We start from the raw sequence: 18,523 nt of genomic DNA, 5'->3' as shown, positions 1-18,523 counted from the left end.
GTTAATAGAGTGGGAGGGCTGGGCTGGGCCTCAGAACGCGGGCCCCAGCAGGGCTGGCTGGAAATGACTCCCCCTCTCTTCCTCTTAGTCGTTAGGGACAGCTTTTCCATCCTTTTCTGTTTCCCAGTGGGCTTACCCTCAACTAATGTACTTCCTGTAGTCATTTACAACCTAGTCTGAATGGGAGCCCAGTGATCCCTTTCCCAGGGACCGTCTCTGTGGCTATTTGGTGCCTCAGGGAGCAGTTAAAAACGTCATCATCCCAAAGAGAGAGTTTTCTGGGCCTCTGATGTCCAGCTGCTCTGTCCCCTGCTGTCTCTGTACTGTGCAGACCCCACATTCAGATGTGCTGAGCTCACCTGGCCTTACATCATGTAGCTCTTGCCCACCGAGAAGCAGGCAGTGCAGAAGAGGGAGGAAGGGAAAGCACACTTGTCTCTGCTGAGGGCCAGGCAATGCTGGGCACTACACCTGCCTTTTCTCCCTAACCTTCACAGCCGCCACGCGAGAGAGGTGGTCTCATTTGTATTTGACACAGGGGGAAACTGAGGCTCAGAGAGAGAAAGATGCCCGCCCAAGGTCACACAGCTGGTTATGGATGGAGCTGGGATTTGAACCTACAGCTTCTCATTCCTCGTCCAATGCTCCTTCTTCTACACCAGTGGCTTCCAACCCTAGGTCCCTGAGGGAGTAATAAAGGTCTGATTTAAAAGCTCAAAGAGAAATCACTCTCTCCCCATACACACAAAGGGCACTCAGGCAAACAAAACCAAGTGTTTTAGCTGGAATCAGAGCAACACGGGGAGGAAGCTCCACCCTCTCACCCCGTCAGAAGCTCTCTTGAGCAGTTTCAAATCTCTGCTTCAGAATGGGTAAATGACTAATTATTACTTAAGAAATGCAGCTTTTGGGAAAACCAGTTTTTTCAGAACATCAGGCCCACCAAAGTCAAGATGAAAGGGGTCTTGGTGGGGAAAGGGCTGTGACCGCTACATTTCACTGAGATTGTGGCCTGACCCCCTAGACCAGAAAAGCAGGACTCAGAGAGGTCAAGGCAACTGCCTGAGGTCTCACAGCTGGGCAGGAGTGGAGCTGAGGCCAGTGCTCTTTCTGCTTCACCAGACTGCCTAGTCTTGCGGGATGGCAGAACCCCAGAACCCAGCCTGGAAGGGGGCCCTGCGGGAGGCGGGAGTGGGGAGAGCGCCCAGGAGCACAGGTACCTTCTCATAGTACTGCAGCTCGTAATCCAGGATGACGCCATTGGGCTGGTCGGGCTGGGACCACGACAGGGTAATGCTGTCCACGGTGCGGCTCACCTGGTGCATGATGGACACGGCCGATGGAGCTGGAAGAGAGGTCAGAGGTCAGGGGTCAGGGGTGGGCATGAGAGGGTGCAGTTTCTGGCCCAGCCTCAAAGGTGCCCAGAGAGCTGTGGGACCACAGGGGGGAAGGCGTCTGGCTTAGGCCACACAGCCAGCCTGGGGAGCCGACAGGGTGCAGGGCCACAGGTGCTGCTCTCATGGGGCACCTTCAGATTACAAACACCGACAGCTCCAGCCATCCCTGGGGAAGCTCAGCCGCATCAAGTCAAGACAGATGCACTGGGCCCCTTCTCTGGTCCGGCCCCAAGTGGGTTGGACGAAATGTTAATTCATCCTCTCTTGGAGGTTACAGTCTACTGAAGCAGGGGACATACAGACCCTAGACATGGTGACGGGGCTCTGGGACAGGGAAGCAGAGACGGTGGGAGATTCATTCATTTCTTCAACAAATGTGCACTGAGGGCCTCCTATGTGCAGGGATACTGCAGTGAATAAAAAGGGCTGCGAGAAATAAATATATAGAAATAACTCCATAGCTACCACGGAAGGCAGTTTGGTGGCTCCTTCAAAAGTTAAACATAGAATGACCGTATGATCCAGCCATTCCACCCCTAATCATATACCCCAGAGAACTGAAAACAGGTGCTCAAGCAAATATCTGTGTATGAATATTTATAGCAGTCCTATTCGCAACAGCTAAAAGGTGGGAACGACCCAAATGTCTATCAACAGATGAGTGGATAAACAAATTGTGGTATACATATATAACAGGATATTATTGAGGCATAAAAGAGAATGAAGTACTAATGAAGTACGCTACAATGAGGATAAAGCTCAAATACATGCTAAGTGAAAGGCAGATGCAAACTGTGTCCCATATTGTCTGGTCCCATTTATACGAAATATTCAGAATAGGTAAGGTGATAGAGACAGTAAGCAGATTGGTGGTTGCCAGGGGCTGGAGGAGGGAGCATGGGGAATGCTGGGCACGGGGTTTTCCTTGGGGTGATGAAAATGACTTGGCACTGGATAGAGTGGTAATTGCCCAACACTGTGAATGTACTAAATGCCATGGAACTGTACACGTTAAAATGGTTAATTGCATGTTACGGAATTTCACCCATCCCTCCCAGCAGCGTTGCTAGTGCCCTCGTGGAGGGTGGTTAGATGTAGGAGACAAGATGTCAGAGGAGGGACTTCCCTGGCGGTGCAGTGGTTAAGAATCCACCTGCCAATGTAAGGGACACGGGTTCGAGCCCTGGTCTGGGAAGATCCCACGTGCCGAGGAGCAACTAAGACCATGCGCCACAACTACCGAGCCTGCGCTCTAGAGCCTGTGAGCCACAGCTACTGAGCCCGCGCGCCAGAACTACTGCAGCCCGCGCGCCACAACTACTGAAGCCCGTGTGCCACAACTACTGAAGCCCGCGTGCCTAGAGCTCGTGCTGTGCGACAAGAGAAGCCACTGCGATGAGAAGCCTGCGCACCGCGTCGAAGAGCAGCGCCCGCTCGCCGCAACTAGAGAAAGCCCGCGCGCAGCAGCGAAGACCCAGCACAGCCAAAAATTAAAAAAAAAAAAAAAAATGTCAGGGGAGGCTGTGTTTAGTGCTAGAAGGACCCTTAGAAATAATTTAGTCCCATCCCCTCATTTTACAGGTGTGGAAACTGAGGTCCAGAGGGGGTTGTGAGCTGCCCAAGGTCACAGTGAGTTCAAGCTTGCTGCCCCTTCCTTGATTCCTTCTTTCACAGAGCACCCATGCCTGTGCTTTTTGCCTTCTTCTCAAATGAAACAGACCTGCACAAAGTACCTACAACGTACTGGCCATGGCCCTGGGCCCTTCACACGTGTGTGTCCTGAGCTGACTGTCAGTGAGGGGGCAGTATTAGCCCCACCGACAGGTGCAGACCCCGAAGCTCAGAGCAGCACAGGGCTTCCTGAGATGACACAGCCTGTCAGTGGGGGAGCTGGCATTGGAACCCAGGTCTGCCACTGTCCAGAGAAGGGTTTGTCCATGAGTCCTGACCCGGTCCTTCCCTATTGTGTGACTGGAGCAGAGCCCCCTTGCCTCTCTGGGCCTGAGGTTTTCATGGTCCCAGGAGGGGCTGAGGACTCACCAGGGTGAGAAGGGCACCTCCTGCAGTCTCTCCTGGCTCCTGGGCAGGTCCGTGACAAGCGGATGCCCTGTCTTGACCATCACGGTGATTCCTGAAGGAGGCTGAGGCTGACCCTTCTCCTCCCACCCAAATCCTGCTTTCTAGGGGCTCTGACCACACTGACATGAGCGTGGATCAGGGACCGGTAGGGGATCCTGGAGGATTAGTGCTTAGAGATCCTCATCTGTTTCCTGCTCTGTCTCTGTTCCTTTGTCCCCAGCGTGGAGGGAGTTGTCTATTGGTCAGAAGACCCAGGCCCTGCTCTCTGTCCTGCTACTAATTGCCCGGGCAACCTTGGGCAAGTGACCCCCCTCTCTGGACCTGGTTCCTCCTCTGCACCATGGGCACAGCTGGAAGATCCCTGTGATCTTGCAGCTCAAATGTTCCCTGCCTGTCCCTCCTGGTTAGCCCTTGTCCTGGAGTTGGATCAGCCCAGGGGCCAGCGTGGGCCGAAAGGGTCTAGGCTTCCCTCCAGCACCCCAAGGAGCTGTGGAAAATTGGCCCAAGACACCCCAGATGGGATGGCAGCACCCAGAAGAAGGACTTGGACCCTGGCCTGGGTGTCCCTGAAGAGCCTCTGTTCTTTCTGCCACACCCCCCCACTGCCCCACCAAGGGAGGGCTGCCTGTCCCTCAGTTTGGCTCCTTGCCCTGCCAGGGGCAGTGGGCCTCCTGGGAAGATCAGGGATCCGGCTCCCAGCAGTTTCCTCCTTAGTCAAACAAGGAGATTCTGTCTTCCTTGTTCCCTGCCACAGTATCAAGAAGGCCCAATCCAAAGGAGGGGTCCCACCAACCACTGCCTATTGAGCACCTACTAACACTGGGCTATGTCCTCAATACACATGCACCCATTTAATCCTCGCAACAACCTGTGAAGCAGACCTCCTTCAGCCCATTTTGCAGATGGGGAAACTGAGAATCACAGTAAAGGGACTTGCCTGAAGCTACACAGATAGTAAGTGGCTGGACAAAGCAACGTATTCTCATGCTTCATGAAGTCACTTGAAGAGCTTTCAGGGTTGTGTGTGTGTATAATAATAACAAGGAAAAAGCCACTGACCTAACACTTACTGAGCTCTTATTCTGTGCCAAGCCCTGTTCCAGGTACTCAACACCTATTAACACAGGTGTAACACAGAATTCTCACAACTGCCCTATGAGCTGAGGGCTATTAACATCCCCAGTTTATAGATGGAGACACTGAGGCTTGGAGCTGTTCAGTGACCTGCTCAAGGCTCATGCGGCAAGGCAGTGGAGGGCTAGCCCTTGAACCTGGTGGCTCAGGCTCTTTACCAGCGCAGCCCTGGTTACCATGCGGTCAGCCCAGTTCCAAGTAAACGCTCACCGGAAATTAATGAGGAAATTGCTAGATCCCTGTGGAGGAGTGGTCAGAGCTCTCGGTGTCTTGGTTTCCTCATCTGTAAAGTGAGCCTAATGGTAACGTGCCTTGGGGGCTGTTGTGAGGACAGATGAATGAAAGCATTTCAGGTGCTCAGTGTGGTGCCTGGCACGTGGTCAGTGCTGTGAGTGTTCACGGGTATCACTAGGCACTGGCCACTGTGCACTGAGCAGCTGACCTGCATCATTTTGTTTGACCCTCTCAACAACAGTGTGGGATGGGGGTAAATAGCTGCAATTTGCAGAAGAGGAAACTGAGGCTCAGAGAGGTGTGGTGACTTCCCCAAGGTCACACAGCTAGTGAGGAGCTGAGCTATGCCTGAAGCTGAACTATCCTGCCCCAGCTCTTTTCCCTGTTGTCCCTCAGAGCTGGTCCTACTCTCTGTCCCCTCCCTCTTTGACCCTGTCTCCAGTCCCAGCCCCACCCCTCCCTCTGGCGCCACCATTGTGTAGAGCTTGTTCTCCTGGACTTCTGGCGGCCCTGGCTCCTCTGTGAGGCCCGGGCTGTCTGTCCCTCTCTCCAGCCTGTCGTAGTCAGCTCCCCGTTGAAAACAACAAAATTAGTCCCTTTTGGAGTTTCCCAGATCTGGGCTAATCTGGGGGATCCTGGCTGGGGGCTTACCCTTCCTGCTGGCCCAGGAAGCACCCCGCCCCCAGGCCTCCCCTAAGCTTCTCAGCCCCTCTCAGACAAAACACAGGGCAGTGTGACCACTCAGGGTGTGTGTGTACGGGTGTGTGTGTGCGTGCGCGTGCGCCCATGTGCACGCATTCACATGCACTGGAAAATCAGTGAGGATGCTTTAAACTCAGCCACTAGGGATTCGAGGAGGGATATGCCCTGACCCTGCCTCCAAGGGTCTGAGGATAATTCTGGTGTGAGGGGCTGGATGAGGTCATCTTCAGGGCTCCTTGGAATGCTGGGATCTCTCACCAAGGTGGGAGGGGTATGTATGTCGTGGGGGGCGCGTGCTGCCACTGCATGTCTGTGGAGCATCAGACACGCACTGAGCCCGTAGGGATAGGTGAGGAGTATTCTCATTAAGCCGCTACTACGTGCATTTACCCAGTGCTTCCTGCTGAGAACTGTAGAATGCTCAGCTAAGGAAATTCCAATCCAGCCCCAGAAGGGCAGTCTAGGTTAGTGGCTGGGAGCCCAGAGGTGGAATCAGAGAGACCTGCATGCAACTCCCTACCCCTCCACTCCCCAATACTGTGACCTTGACCAAGTTCTCTTAACCTCTCTGAGCCTCAGTTTCTATACCTGTCCAATGGGGACCCTTACCTGGCAAGGACGCTGTGAGGATGAAAGGAGGAATGCAGGCAAAGGTTTAAGTGTGATGCCCAGCACCATCAGGAGGGAGATATTATTAAGAATATTTCAATAGAGTAGAATGCTACCCAGGGCTGGGGGTTGGAGGAAATAAGATGTTGGTCAAAGGGTAAAAACTCCCAGCTATAAGGTGAATAAGTTCTGGGGACCTATTTACAGCAGGGTGACTATAATTAACAATACTGTATTATATACTGGAAAGTTAAGACAGTAGATCTTAAATATTATCAACACACACACACACACACACACACACGCAGGTAATTATGTGAAGGGATGGAGGTGTTAACTAACCTTACTAAGGCAATCATTTTGCAATATACATGTGTATCAAAACATCACAGTGTACTCCTTAAACCTGCATATGATCTATGTCAATAATATCTCAAGAAAGCTGGAAAAAAATTTCAATTCAGAGTCACTGTGATGTTGGCACGATGCTGGGTGCTGGGGCTCAAGAGAGGAACCTTGCAGGGTCTCTGCCTTCCAGGGGGCACAGTCTAATGGAGAAGGCATATTTGTTTCAGCCCAATGAGTGCCTGCTCCAGGCTGGGCACCATACTAGGCAGTGGAGAAACCATGAGACTTGGACTTGGTGTGGAGCTCCTGGACCCAAGCCTCCGTTTTGGAACTCGGCCAAGGTGATCCAGTCCCAAGCAGGGGTGAAGCTGCTCCTTCCACATCTCTGCCTGCAATTTCACCTCCCAATAATGGAGGTGAAAGTGGTAGCATGTGTCCCTATAGATTACTGGACTTTTCCGACTTGAGCGGAAGTAAGGAGATAACTGGGAGACCTGTTAAAACTCGTATTATTGGGCCCCTCCTCCCGCCCCCAGAGATTCTGGCTCAGCTGGTCTGGGATGGGGTCTGAGAATTTGTAGTTCTAACAATCTCCCAGGTGATACTGATGCTGCTGGCCTGCGGCCCCTATTTTGAGGAGTAGTGGATTCAGGGCCAGAGAAGGGAAGTAACTTGTCCAAGGTCACGTAGCAGGTAGAGGTGGGCCTGGGACTAGAGCCTAGATCAGCTGAGTCCTGGTCTAGTATATTTTCCACCCACCATGCTGCTTCTCCCAGCCCAGCTTCTGCCCGAGACTGCCCCTCTCATCTGCCCAGGCTAGAGTATTCCTCCGGGGCCCACGGACTCAGAGTCTTGACGCAGTGGTACAAGTAGTTTCAGGAGAGGCACAGGGATGGGGCTGCCAAGGCAGGTGGGGGCCAGACCTCCAGGCCGAGGAGTTGCTTTGTCGCAAAGGCACTGGGGAGCCACAGAAGGACTGCGGTAGGGGTGGCAACCTGTTCCTTAACTAAAATGCAAGCTTGTCATCTGGACAACCTCTGGATGTCCCATGATGCCTTAAAAAATAAAAAAGAGAAGGCCCCACAGCTAACACCTAACAATTCCTTGTTCGCTCTACACCAGGCACTTTTCCAAATGCTTTACGTCAATTAACTCATTTAACATTCACAGCAACCCTGAGAGGCTGGTATTACTGTTATACTCATTTTATAGGTGAGGAAACGGAGGCACTGAAGTATGAGGTAACTTGCCCAAAGTTATCAAGCAGTGGAGCTGGGATTTGAACCCAGGCCCACCAAAGTCCAGCATCTCCTCTCTCCTCCATTGTCTGCGGCCGATGCAGGCTGACCACAGAGGTCTTGAAACCAGTGGGCCTCAGAGGGCTGCTGCAAAGCTAACTCGGTCCGGCTCTGGCTGACTCCCCTCACCCACCACCCTCCCGGCTGCCCTGGCTCTGGGCGCTCAGCTGTTGGTGGAGGCAGGTCCCCCACAGCCATGGGGGTCTGGGCTCGGCGGGCTTAGCTGGCAGGCTTGGGTTACAGGCAGCTAACCCAGGCTCTGATCCCATAAACCCCGTAACCCTGGGTGTGGCAAGGAGGAGGCATTTGCTGGGAAGATGATCAAGGCGGGCCAGTGAGGGCCAAGCAGGGCTGGCCTTTCTCCTGGAATCCAGGGGGATTAACAGCGGAGAAAAGGGAACAGCTGGATGTTCTCCCATCCCTCCTGCTGCCCACCGCCCACACTGAGGTGTCAGGTTTCCCTGTAAGTTGGTCTTTAGGGAATTCTGGTATTTTCAATTACCAGCCGGGGCACACTGGCAGGGGGATGGGATCAGTGGCGTCCCGTGACCCCTGCCAGGAGATGGAGCCCCAGGGAGCAAGCAAAAAAGAGGCTTGTGGTCCAGAGGTTAGGGGAGGCTGGCCAGGCAGGGCCTGCTCGGAGGCGGGAGCAGGTGGTCAGGGGCCCTGCTGCCCCCAGCGAGCCCTGGGGGAGCTTCCAATCTCTTCACCAGCTGAGACCTGGGGAAGTAGCCTTCCCTCTGTGTGCCTCGTTCCCCCTCAGGGCATGGATCCCTACTGAGTCCATGGAGTTGCCCTAATTCCTGTCTTCTGACATCCTTTACACGTAAGAAAAAGAAATCTCCATTTGGTCTAAGGGGCTATGGTAGACTGGTTGTATTACTTGCCTCTCTGTCTCTATATCCTTTGCCCTGTAATTTGTGTAATCAGCCTCTGACCCTGGCTCTGGGCTTGGCCGTGTGACGTGCTCCGGCCAATAGAATATAAGCAAATACGATATAAGCAGAGGCTTGAAAAAGCCCTCGCGTGTATCTGCCAGCCGTCTAGGTGCCCCGCCATGGCCACGAGAACACGCCCAGGCCGACCTGCTGGAGGATGAGATACATGGAGCGGAGCTGTTGCCCCAGTTGTCCCCACCAGGGCCATTCCTGACCAGCCCACCGCACTCAACCCCAAACACGCAATAGATCCCTGACAAAATCCAAAGAGAAGAGCTGCTGAGCAACCCAGAGTAGCTGGAGCGCAAACACGTGAATGCTCCCCGCCAAGACCCATCCAACCAGGAGACTCACGAGCTAGATAAGTGCTTCTTGCTTTTACGCCATTGCTTTTGCGGTTGATTGCTAAACAGCATTACTGTGGCAGCGGCTATCTGTTATTTTTCTTCCTGTTACAGGCAAGCTGAACCAATCTTAGATGATAGTCTAGGCGGGCAGTGCCTTCCCTGCAGAACGCTTGGGAGGATGAAAGAGGACGACGCATTTAGAGCCCTCAGCCCAGGGAGGGACGCGCCCTCCCCCTCTCTCTTCCTTTCCCCAGGCATGGGCCTCACTGGGGGCCCTCTTGTCCTATCTCTCTCTGATCCTCTCCACCCCCACGGAGAGAAGTAGGTGAGTACATGATCATGCCAGTTCTAGAGACCAGCCACTGTGTGCCCGCTCCACAGGAGGGCAAAAGGATCAGAGGAGAACATGGCTGGCAGAAAGGGCTTTGGAAAGTCGAAAATTTTTCCATGAGAAAGCCACGTGGAGTGGTGTCACGGACAGAGACTGACACCTGGAGAGGGTGTTAGAGACCAGCTCCGCCAAGGGCCTGCTGTAGGATCTTGGGCAGCCACTTAGGCACCTCTCTGGGCCTCAGTTTTGCTCTCTATAAAAGGAGGTGTTTGCACTGGATGAATGCTGATGTACTCTGACTTACGTGTGCATGTGATAGGCAGAATAACGGCCCCCAAAGATGTCACGACCTAATCCTGGAATCTGTGAATACGTTATCTTACATGGCAAAAGAGACTTTGCAGATGTGATTAAGGTTATGGCCCTTGAGATGGGAGATTATCCCGGATTATCCAGGTAGACCCACTCTAATCACTTGAGATCTTAAAAGAGGAGAATCTTTCCCAGATGAGAGTCAGACGAGAGAGCGGGAGCATGAGGGGGACTCGACGCCCTGTTGTTGCTTCTGAGATGCAGGGGGGCCTCGTGCAAGGACCGGAGAGATGCCCCTGGGAGCTAGGGGACCTCCCAGCTGACAGCTGGCAAGGAATCGGAGACCTCCATCCTAAAAACACATGGAGTTGAATTCTGCAAACACCCCAGTGAGCGAGGAAACAGGTCATCCCTCAGAGCCACCAGCAGGGAACACAGCCCTGCTGACACTTGATTTTAGCCTGATGAGATCCAGACTAGACTTGCGACCCACGGAACTGTAAGATGAGAACTGCGTGTCATTGTAAGTTGCTAAGTTTGTGGCATTTTGTTGTCGTAGCAATAGGAAACTAACATACCTTCTGATTTCATTTTTAAGTCTAGCAGCCATCTATTGTGCCCGGTGGTTCGTCCACATTATTACTAACTTGGCAACCATCTTGCAAAGCTGGGATGATGGAAACATGCCCATTTTGAAGGTGAGGCCTCTAAGGCTCAGAGACGTAAGGTTCCCTAGACAGCCTGATCACATAGCTTGGAAAGGGGCGTGCTGAATGAGGGCGGAGTTTGTCAAGTTCAGCACTGATGACTTTTTTTCCCACACGACCCCCTAGGACAGGATGACGGGGGATCTTCCTAACTGGTCAGTCAGTATGGGCGGTCCCAAAGGCTGCATTTGCTCAGCCAGGCTGTGGTGTGGCAGGTCTAGGTACACAGCTTGCCCTACCTGTGCAGAAGGCTTGGATCTAGCCAACACTGGGCCCTGAGTATGCAGTGATGTAATTATTCAGGCTCTGCCAGTGACTTACCTGGTGGGCAAGTCATTTAACTCTTAACACTTAACACCTTGCTTTCCTTACCTGTAAGACAGGAGAATAACAGAACCCACTGAGGTTGGGGAGATTCATCATTCAGGACTTGGTATCTGGCAAAAATAGTAAACCACTTGCCAAATGTGTGCTATTGTATGATTCGAGTGAATACAGAACGATCTCCGCTTTTTGAGTGCCTGCCATCCCAGGCAGCCTGTGAGGTACCTTGAGAACATGAGCTCAAAGCCTCACAGCATCCCGCAAAGAGGGGGTGGTAATGCCCATAAGGAGGATGCGATCGGACGCAGGCTAAGTGACTTGTCTGGGGCTAAGTGCCGGTGAGCAGCTAGGCTTGATTCAAAGCCAGGTTTCTTTGCCTGATTCCAAAGCCCAGACCCTTCCCTCCACCCCTGGGACCAGGCAGAGGTGCAGCTCTTCAGGGCTTGCTTGGGGTGAGAGTGTGTCCGCTGCAGTCCTGGAGGGAGGCCCGGAGTACTGGGGCCAGCCCCTAGCACAAGCCCCACGTTGCTGAAATGCTGCCTGCACCTAGGTCTGCATGGCTGCCTCCGCCTTGTCATTCGGATCTCAGCTCACATACCACCTCCTCAGAGAGGCTCTCCTCTGATCCTCTGATGCTGCCGAGGCTCGCCCTCCCCCTCCCGTCCATCTCTATGTTGTCTTGTTTGTTTGTGTCGGGGACCGTGGACTCTGCACAGCAAGACTGAACCCTGCGTCTGCCCGTTCCCAGCTGAGTGAGCCCGGGCATGTGCTTGACCTCTCCCAATCCTGTTTCCTTATCCTCCAAGTGGGGATACGCAGCCCAGCCTGGCCTCCTGTCTCTGGGGGGCCCTGAGAGGACTCGTGAACACGGACGGAAACGCATTCTGGAGTGGCGGAGTATAGTTCGAAGGCAGCGTGACAGCTTTATGAAGTCAGACGACAGCTCTGGCCCTGGTGAATGCCAAGGGATAGCGAACAAGGCCCAGTCACTTGCCCAAAAGAAATACTTTTTCCTTATAAGGCCATGAGCTAGATATTTATATATTGAATTTTAGGGTCCGATTAAAACCGAGCACTGAATACATTTGTCTGGAAATCAAGTCCTCAGTCTTGTTTTCCAGCCTCATCGTACTTCTCCACACCCCACCTCACTCCATGCTTCTCTGGACCCCTCGGCAACTGCTCACCAAGCGTACATTGTGGTGTGCCCCTGTCTAGGCTCCAGGAGAACCACAGTGAGGGAAAGGAGACTCACTGTGAACCAATGCGTGGTGACGGTGGGGAGACAGGAATGAAATGATCAAAGACGTGAAGCTAAAATCTCAGCCACGGAAACTTGAGGGCCATGGTGCTGAGGGCATGTGACCAGGTCAGGAAGGTCAATGAAGATGACCTAGGTCAAAAGGAAGGGGGAGGGCTTCCCTGGTGGCACAGTGGTTGAGAGTCTGCCTGCCGATGCAGGGGACGCGGGTTCGTGCCCCGGTCCGGGAGGATCCCGCATGCCGCGGAGCGGCTGGGCCCGCGAGCCATGGCCGCTGAGCCTGCGCGTCCGGAGCCTGTGCTCCGCAACGGGAGAGGCCACAGCAGTGAGAGGCCTGCGTACTGAAAAAAAAAAAAAAAAAAAAGGAAGGGGGAAAGGGGTAAAGCATTCCAAGCAGTGGGAACAGCATTTGCAAAAACCCTGTGGCAGAGAAGCTTGGTGCCTTGGAGGAAGAGAAAAGAGAACTCTCCCTCCAGTCTGCCTTTTGTACTTCCCTCTCCTAGGATACCTTCTTCTCCGCACGGTTCATCTCTGCTTATTAGAAGCTTCTCTATTCTTCAGAGCTAAGCTCAAATGCCTCCTCTTCAGGAAGTCTTCCATGGCATGCCTTTCTCCCATTCCCCAGGAGGAAATGATTTCTCCCGCCTGTGATCTCCCTCACCTCCCAGACCCCTCCTTGGGTCCTCATTTATGCCATCTAATATGTAAACTCTGTACATGTCTTATCTTCCCAACCAGGGCATAAATCTCAACGGCAGGAACTGTCTGTTCTACAGTGTAGACTTGGAGTTTCATGGTCCTGGGTTTAAATCCTAGTTGAGCCCGCTTAGTAGCAGGACTTCGCCTAAATGACTCCACTTCTCTGGGCCTCTGTTTCCTCCTCTGGCAAAGGGGGATAGTGCGGTGAGGGTGTGTGTGGCTGCACAGCCCCCAGCTGGGCTCTGGGCATCTATGAGAGAGCGGGGCTTGTTAAGGGGCTTGGAACAAAGAGGAGGGGGAAAGGGTGGTTATGACCCAGAAAGCCTCAGGGCTTTGAGGGCTTACAGGGGCTTGGACTCACTTAGACCTGACTTTCCCAAATTAGTCTGATGCTAAGAAACACTTGAGCCACTTGTTTAAAATGCTGATTCCCAGGCCTTATCCTGGGGCTCTGATTCAGCAGGTCTGGGGTGGGGGCGGGGGACCTGTGTTCTGAAAAAGCTCTCATATAGTTCTGATGCACAATTTGGTGGGGAAATTGAGGCCCAGAGGGAGGAACTGATTCTTCTCAAGTGTGATAGGTTGGATGGGTGATCTCAGCTCTGCCTCTGTTGTAACAGGATCACGCACCCACACTCTCTGCCAAAGAGCCCTGCAGGGTGCGTTCACTGTGGATGACTGTGCCACAGGCAGTGGCATGGGTTTATGTGGCCTGGCTTGGCTCGGCCACTTGTGTTCACACCATTCACCACAAGAGAAATAAGCCCGGGGGGGCTGCTAGTCCAAGGGGAATGAGTAGACATATGGAACAGACTGAATCCAGCCCACATTCTGGAGCTCTGCCCGCTTCAGAGGACCTGGTGCCGATTAGCTAAACCCTAGCTGACCCAGAGACTAGTGAGTGAGAAAATAAATATTATTGTAAAATACTGGGTTTGGGGTGGTTTTGTTATGCAGCATCATTGCAGCAGCAACTGACCAATACACTAAAGTCACATAGCAAATGAATGACAAAACTGGGATTCAAACTCAGGTCTCCTGAGTTTCTAACCCGGGGCTTCTTCCTCACTGCTTCTGCCTTTTAATCCCCTGCACCCTCCTCTCTGGGAGCCCTCACTTCCACTCTGCCCCATCTCTCTATTCTCTGGGAACTTCCAGATCCAGACAGGAGGGGTCCATCCCAGAAGCCTTTGCTGCTAATAAGCTGAGCTGGTTAAGTAGGCAGTTTGACACGCAGGGCTCCCAAATGGATGCAGGGGAGGCCTCCACAGCTAGGGAAAGAACTCCAGGGGCTCTGGGGAATTCTAGCTCCTTCCAGGTGAAGAGAGTTCCCTCACCTCCACCCCCACTGGGAGCCTGGCTTCCCTCCCTCAGAGCTTTGTCAAGCTGGAGAGACTCACAGCCAGGTGTGTTTGCCAACAGCCGCTGGCTTTGGAGAGTTCTCTCAGATTGCCCTCCTTGAGTCAGTGCCATCCCAACCCCAACCTGAGGGGGGCTTAAATGTACCCACGGGCCTGCAAGTGCTGCAGCACACACTCGTGACCGCACCCTCTTGGCCCAGCAGCACCACGAACGCTGACAAACAAAACCACACTCCTTCCCACACACAAACACACGGACGGGCTGAGCCACCTTCAGATATACAAACTCAAGCCCCTCAGATTCAGACACACCCATGCTCACAAATGCACGTATATGTGAGAAGCCACATGGCCAGTCACGTGCAATCACAAACACATGGTCACTCGGACATATCCAACGACACACCACACATTCTCACAAATATGCACACTCACACACACACGCTCATCAGACCCACAGTCCATGGTTCCTTGGATGCACCGTAGACTGTGCTGAGTACCGGAGTCTGTTGGACCTAGTCAAGTCCTGCCTTGCACCCTGCCTAGCTTAGTGACTCAACTTCTCTGAGCGTCATCTGTGAAATGAGGACACAGGTTCCTCCTACTCCAGGAGGCCGGGGGGGTGGCAGTGAGGTCATGTGTGAAAGCACTCCTCAACCAGGCAGAGCTGGCTCCCCATCCCCCTCCGTGTCCTTATGCATGCCCTTCCTCCTTCTCAAATTCCATTTATTTCTATCATTCCCTTCAAAATTCTGTTAGTCTTTCAAACTGCAGGTCAAATCCTGCCCCCTCCAGGAAGCCTTCCTGGACCTCCATCTCTGGATCCCCTGAGTGCTTACTGTGTGGGCCCCATCTGGCATCAGAAAGGTAAGCTGGGCAGCCCATTCACTTTCTGTCCTGGAGCCTGACCTCCCTTGGCTCTACTTAGATGGGGTCCAGACCACACTTCACAGCAGGGGCTTGGCAAAGGTTGCTGAGTGAGTAACTGGGGGGCACGCTCACGATGCCAACCACAGAGTCTTCTGCAAGGAACCACAGGAACCATAAGGTTCTTGAAAACCTCACATGGCCCTTGGGTGGGGATGAGGCTGGAAAGCGCCTCCTGGACCTGGCCATCTGGAGGTCCCAGGTGACCCTGAGGATAGTGGCTTTGGTGGAGAGGTAGGGCCGGAAGCCTGAGTGCAGTGGAGTGAAGAGGGGATGGGGGGAGGTAGTGAGACGGCATTGTTTGGCAACTTTTTTTGTTGTAAAGGAAAGAGGGGCAGATGATGGGGTGCTACATGGAGTCACAGAAAGGATTATTACAGATGAGCCTGGGGAGAGGAGTTTTGGTGGAGTTAGACTGGAGGGGGCTGAAGGTTCAGAGATAGCACGTGTGGAAACTGCTAGGTGTCCACTGAAGTCTGTCTCCCCACCTTCTGCTGTGATGGAGGTTTGAGCTAGGCTGGGAGAGATTACATCTCCCAACCTCCTCTGTGGCTCGGCAAGGTCACGTGACCACGTTCTTTCCAGCGGACCGTGCCCAGGAGCGACGGGCGCCACTTCTGCCTACCTTGTTTAAAACATATTGCTGCCCTGGGTCTTCCGTCTCTCCCCTTCCTGCAGGCTAGAGCACAGACAAAACTGCAACTCAGCTTCAACCAAGCAGACAAGGAGCATGGAGGCTGGTGAGACAAAACGGAAGGAACCCGGGTCCCTGAATCTCCAAGTGGATCAGAGCTACCCTGCTTACCTGGACTGCTCACCCCTGGACGCTTACATGAGAGAGAAATGCACTTCTGTGTTCTTTAAGCCACCGAACAGTGGGCCCTTTTGTTACAGCAGCTTTACTCTCACCTTCAATAACACATGCTCAACAAACGCCTGCGATTATTATATATGCCACTACAGTGGAGAGGCAACACTTACTCTCCCAGGTGGCTGGATCACACGGACAGCCTTGGAAAAGAGGAAACGACTCCACAGATGTGAAGGAGTCTTTAACAAGGGCTGGCAGGATACCCATCTGGCTCAGCATGGCACGGAGCTGCCCCAGGCGCTTGCATTTGAAGTGCTTACCTGCCTGGTTGGTGGTGATGTTCACAGAGGCGAACTGCGGTGAGAAGGGGCTCTGGTCGGTGACGCCATTCACGGCCTGGATCTCAAAGGTGTACTGGGTGTGGGCCAGCAGGTCACTGATGTAAATGCGAGGCTCGGTCAGGCCCAGCTGGCGGGGTGCGTACTGTACGTTGTCCCCACAGCGGGTGCAGGCGCCCCGGCCCGAGCCACAGCTCTTGCAGATGATGTTGTAGACAAGATCCTCACGGCCTCCTGAGTCCCGGGGTGGGCTCCACTCTAGCATAAGTGAGGTCTCGTTGACACTGGAGATCACAGCCTGGGGTGCGGAGGGGATGGCTGGGGAGCGGGAGAGGTGTCGGTCAGTGGGGGCTCTGGGGGTACGTTCCCCAAGAGATCCCTCTGTGCCCACTGCCATGGCTCCAGCATAGGCCTCCCAAAAGGTTTCCTCCAAATCCTTTCTCCTCTCCACCCAACAGACAGCCTTCTAGAATATAACTCGCATCCTGGTACACACACATCTGCTTAAACCTTTCTCCCTGGACTCCACCCTCCTTGGTGTTCCTCGCCAGGGACAGTCTTTTTGTGTTGGGGATTATATCCACTCAATATCTATTTCCCCCTTTTCCTTATAACCCAATTTTATTCAGGGTGGCAACCACCTCCAGCTAAAGACTATATTTCCCAGCCTCTTGTGACTAAGTGCTGGCCACTGATATTCAGAAATTGCTGGTTAGGACTTTTTTTTTTTTTTAAGAAAAGAGACAGCTGCAGCATGTCCTTTTGTCCCTTTCATTCTTTCTGCTGCTGAGAATGTGTGTGATGGCTGGAGCTTCAGCAGCAATGTTGGACTATGATGTGACCTGAAGGGTAGAAACCACATGCTATGGATGGAGGAGCAGAAGAAAGTGCTGGGTCTCAGGGAAGTTCATGGATTTACCACACTACTCCCAGGGCTGCCTACCTTTGGGTTTCTATTATGTGAGAGAATAAATCCTTATGGTTTAAGCCACTGGGGTCAGCTCTCTGCTACTTGCAGCTGACTGCCATTCCTGTCTGATACAGGGTTGTGACATTGCCCTCATAGTCACCCTGTTCTTGGAGAATCTTGGCTTGTGATTCAGGCAGCTGCTGCCAGGAAAGAACACTAGGAAGCCTTTTCTACCACAGACACCACCTGTGTTGGTTCTTCTTCTGCCAACTTCCCATTCTCTGTCCCTTTGTGAATCAAGACCTTGACTTCATACTCCATGTGACTTAGCAGAAGGGGATAAGGAGCCAGATGCCAGCTCTGTGGTGTCTGCATGTTGGCAGCATGGCTACCCCAGGATGGTCCTTTCCAGCCAGTTTTCCATTTCCCCTCCCACCAAGTAACTGGCTGCTCCTCACTTAGGAAACTATAGCCAGAGAGCCACCCAACCCTCGCTCTGAGCTTTTCAGCGGGTGGCCTCGGGACTCGGTCAGGTGTCGCCCTTCTGGGGCCCTGGACGTACTTGTGCAGGGCATGTCCAGGGGGTCCAGGTCTGCTCTGTAGTAGCCATTGCGGCAGACGCAGTTGGTAGCCCCTTCTGAAGTGGTCCGGCTGTTGATGGGACAGTGGGTACAGGCCTCATCCCCTTGGTTGGCCTTGAAGGTTCCAGATGGGCAACCTGGAGAGAAGACAAGGAGAGTCACTGGGGAAACCACATGAGGACTCAGGCCACAGGCTTGGAAGGACGGTACAGCATCATGGAGTGTCCACACAGGATCACAGGGCAGCCACACAGTGTCACTGATGGGGAACCCCATCTCCTAAAGCTCTTGGGGGTCTCCAGGCCCCAACACGGCAGTCCTAGCTGCGCCCAGAAGGTTTTAGGCTACCTGGTTTCTTGTCTCTGAAGCTATCTATGGGTTCAGCTGGTGCCCCTAGCAATCATCCTTTGTCTACTCCAGGTTGGCTGTGCTACAGCTTCTAGGACCAATCCTGACTTAGTCTGAAGGCTCTGCAGAGGTCTAGGGCAGTGCTCATGGCCCAGTCTTGTTTACTAATGGCTGGCTGGGCTCTGACTTAGTCTGAAGGCTCTGCAGAGGTCTAGGGCAGTGCTCATGGCCCAGTCTTGTTTACTAATGGCTGGCTGGGCTCTGACTTAGTCTGAAGGCTCTGCAGAGGTCTAGGGCAGTGCTCATGGCCCAGTCTTGTTTACTAATGGCTGGCTGGGCTCTGACTTAGTCTGAAGGCTCTGCAGAGGTCTAGGGCAGTGCTCATGGCCCAGTCTTGTTTACTAATGGCTGGCTGGGCTCTGACTTAGTCTGAAGGCTCTGCAGAGGTCTAGGGCAGTGCTCATGGCCCAGTCTTGTTTACTAATGGCTGGCTGGGCTCTGATTCTTGTAACTAGATTCCTGGGTTC

At 53.3% G+C, this 18,523-nt stretch overlaps 1 protein-coding gene across 1 annotated transcript in view; it reads right to left on the bottom strand.

Moving 5' to 3' along the window:
• Window positions 1-18,523, bottom strand: part of EPHB2 (EPH receptor B2) — a 120,575-nt gene that overhangs the window by 24,479 nt on the left and 77,573 nt on the right. Inside the window, exons 3-5 of the mRNA XM_024766711.1 lie at window positions 17,630-17,785; window positions 16,140-16,475; window positions 1,221-1,345 (exon numbers count right to left, since the gene is read on the bottom strand). Of these exons, the coding sequence (XP_024622479.1) occupies window positions 1,221-1,345; window positions 16,140-16,475; window positions 17,630-17,785 (617 nt within the window). The remainder of the gene's footprint in view (window positions 1-1,220; window positions 1,346-16,139; window positions 16,476-17,629; window positions 17,786-18,523) is intronic.

This window comes from Neophocaena asiaeorientalis, unplaced genomic scaffold (assembly GCF_003031525.2).
Source record: "Neophocaena asiaeorientalis asiaeorientalis breed wild unplaced genomic scaffold, Neophocaena_asiaeorientalis_V1.1 scaffold79, whole genome shotgun sequence".
Lineage (NCBI taxonomy): Eukaryota > Metazoa > Chordata > Mammalia > Artiodactyla > Phocoenidae > Neophocaena > Neophocaena asiaeorientalis.
Note: the sequence above shows the minus strand (reverse complement) of the source record. Positions and strands in the feature narration are given on the sequence as shown.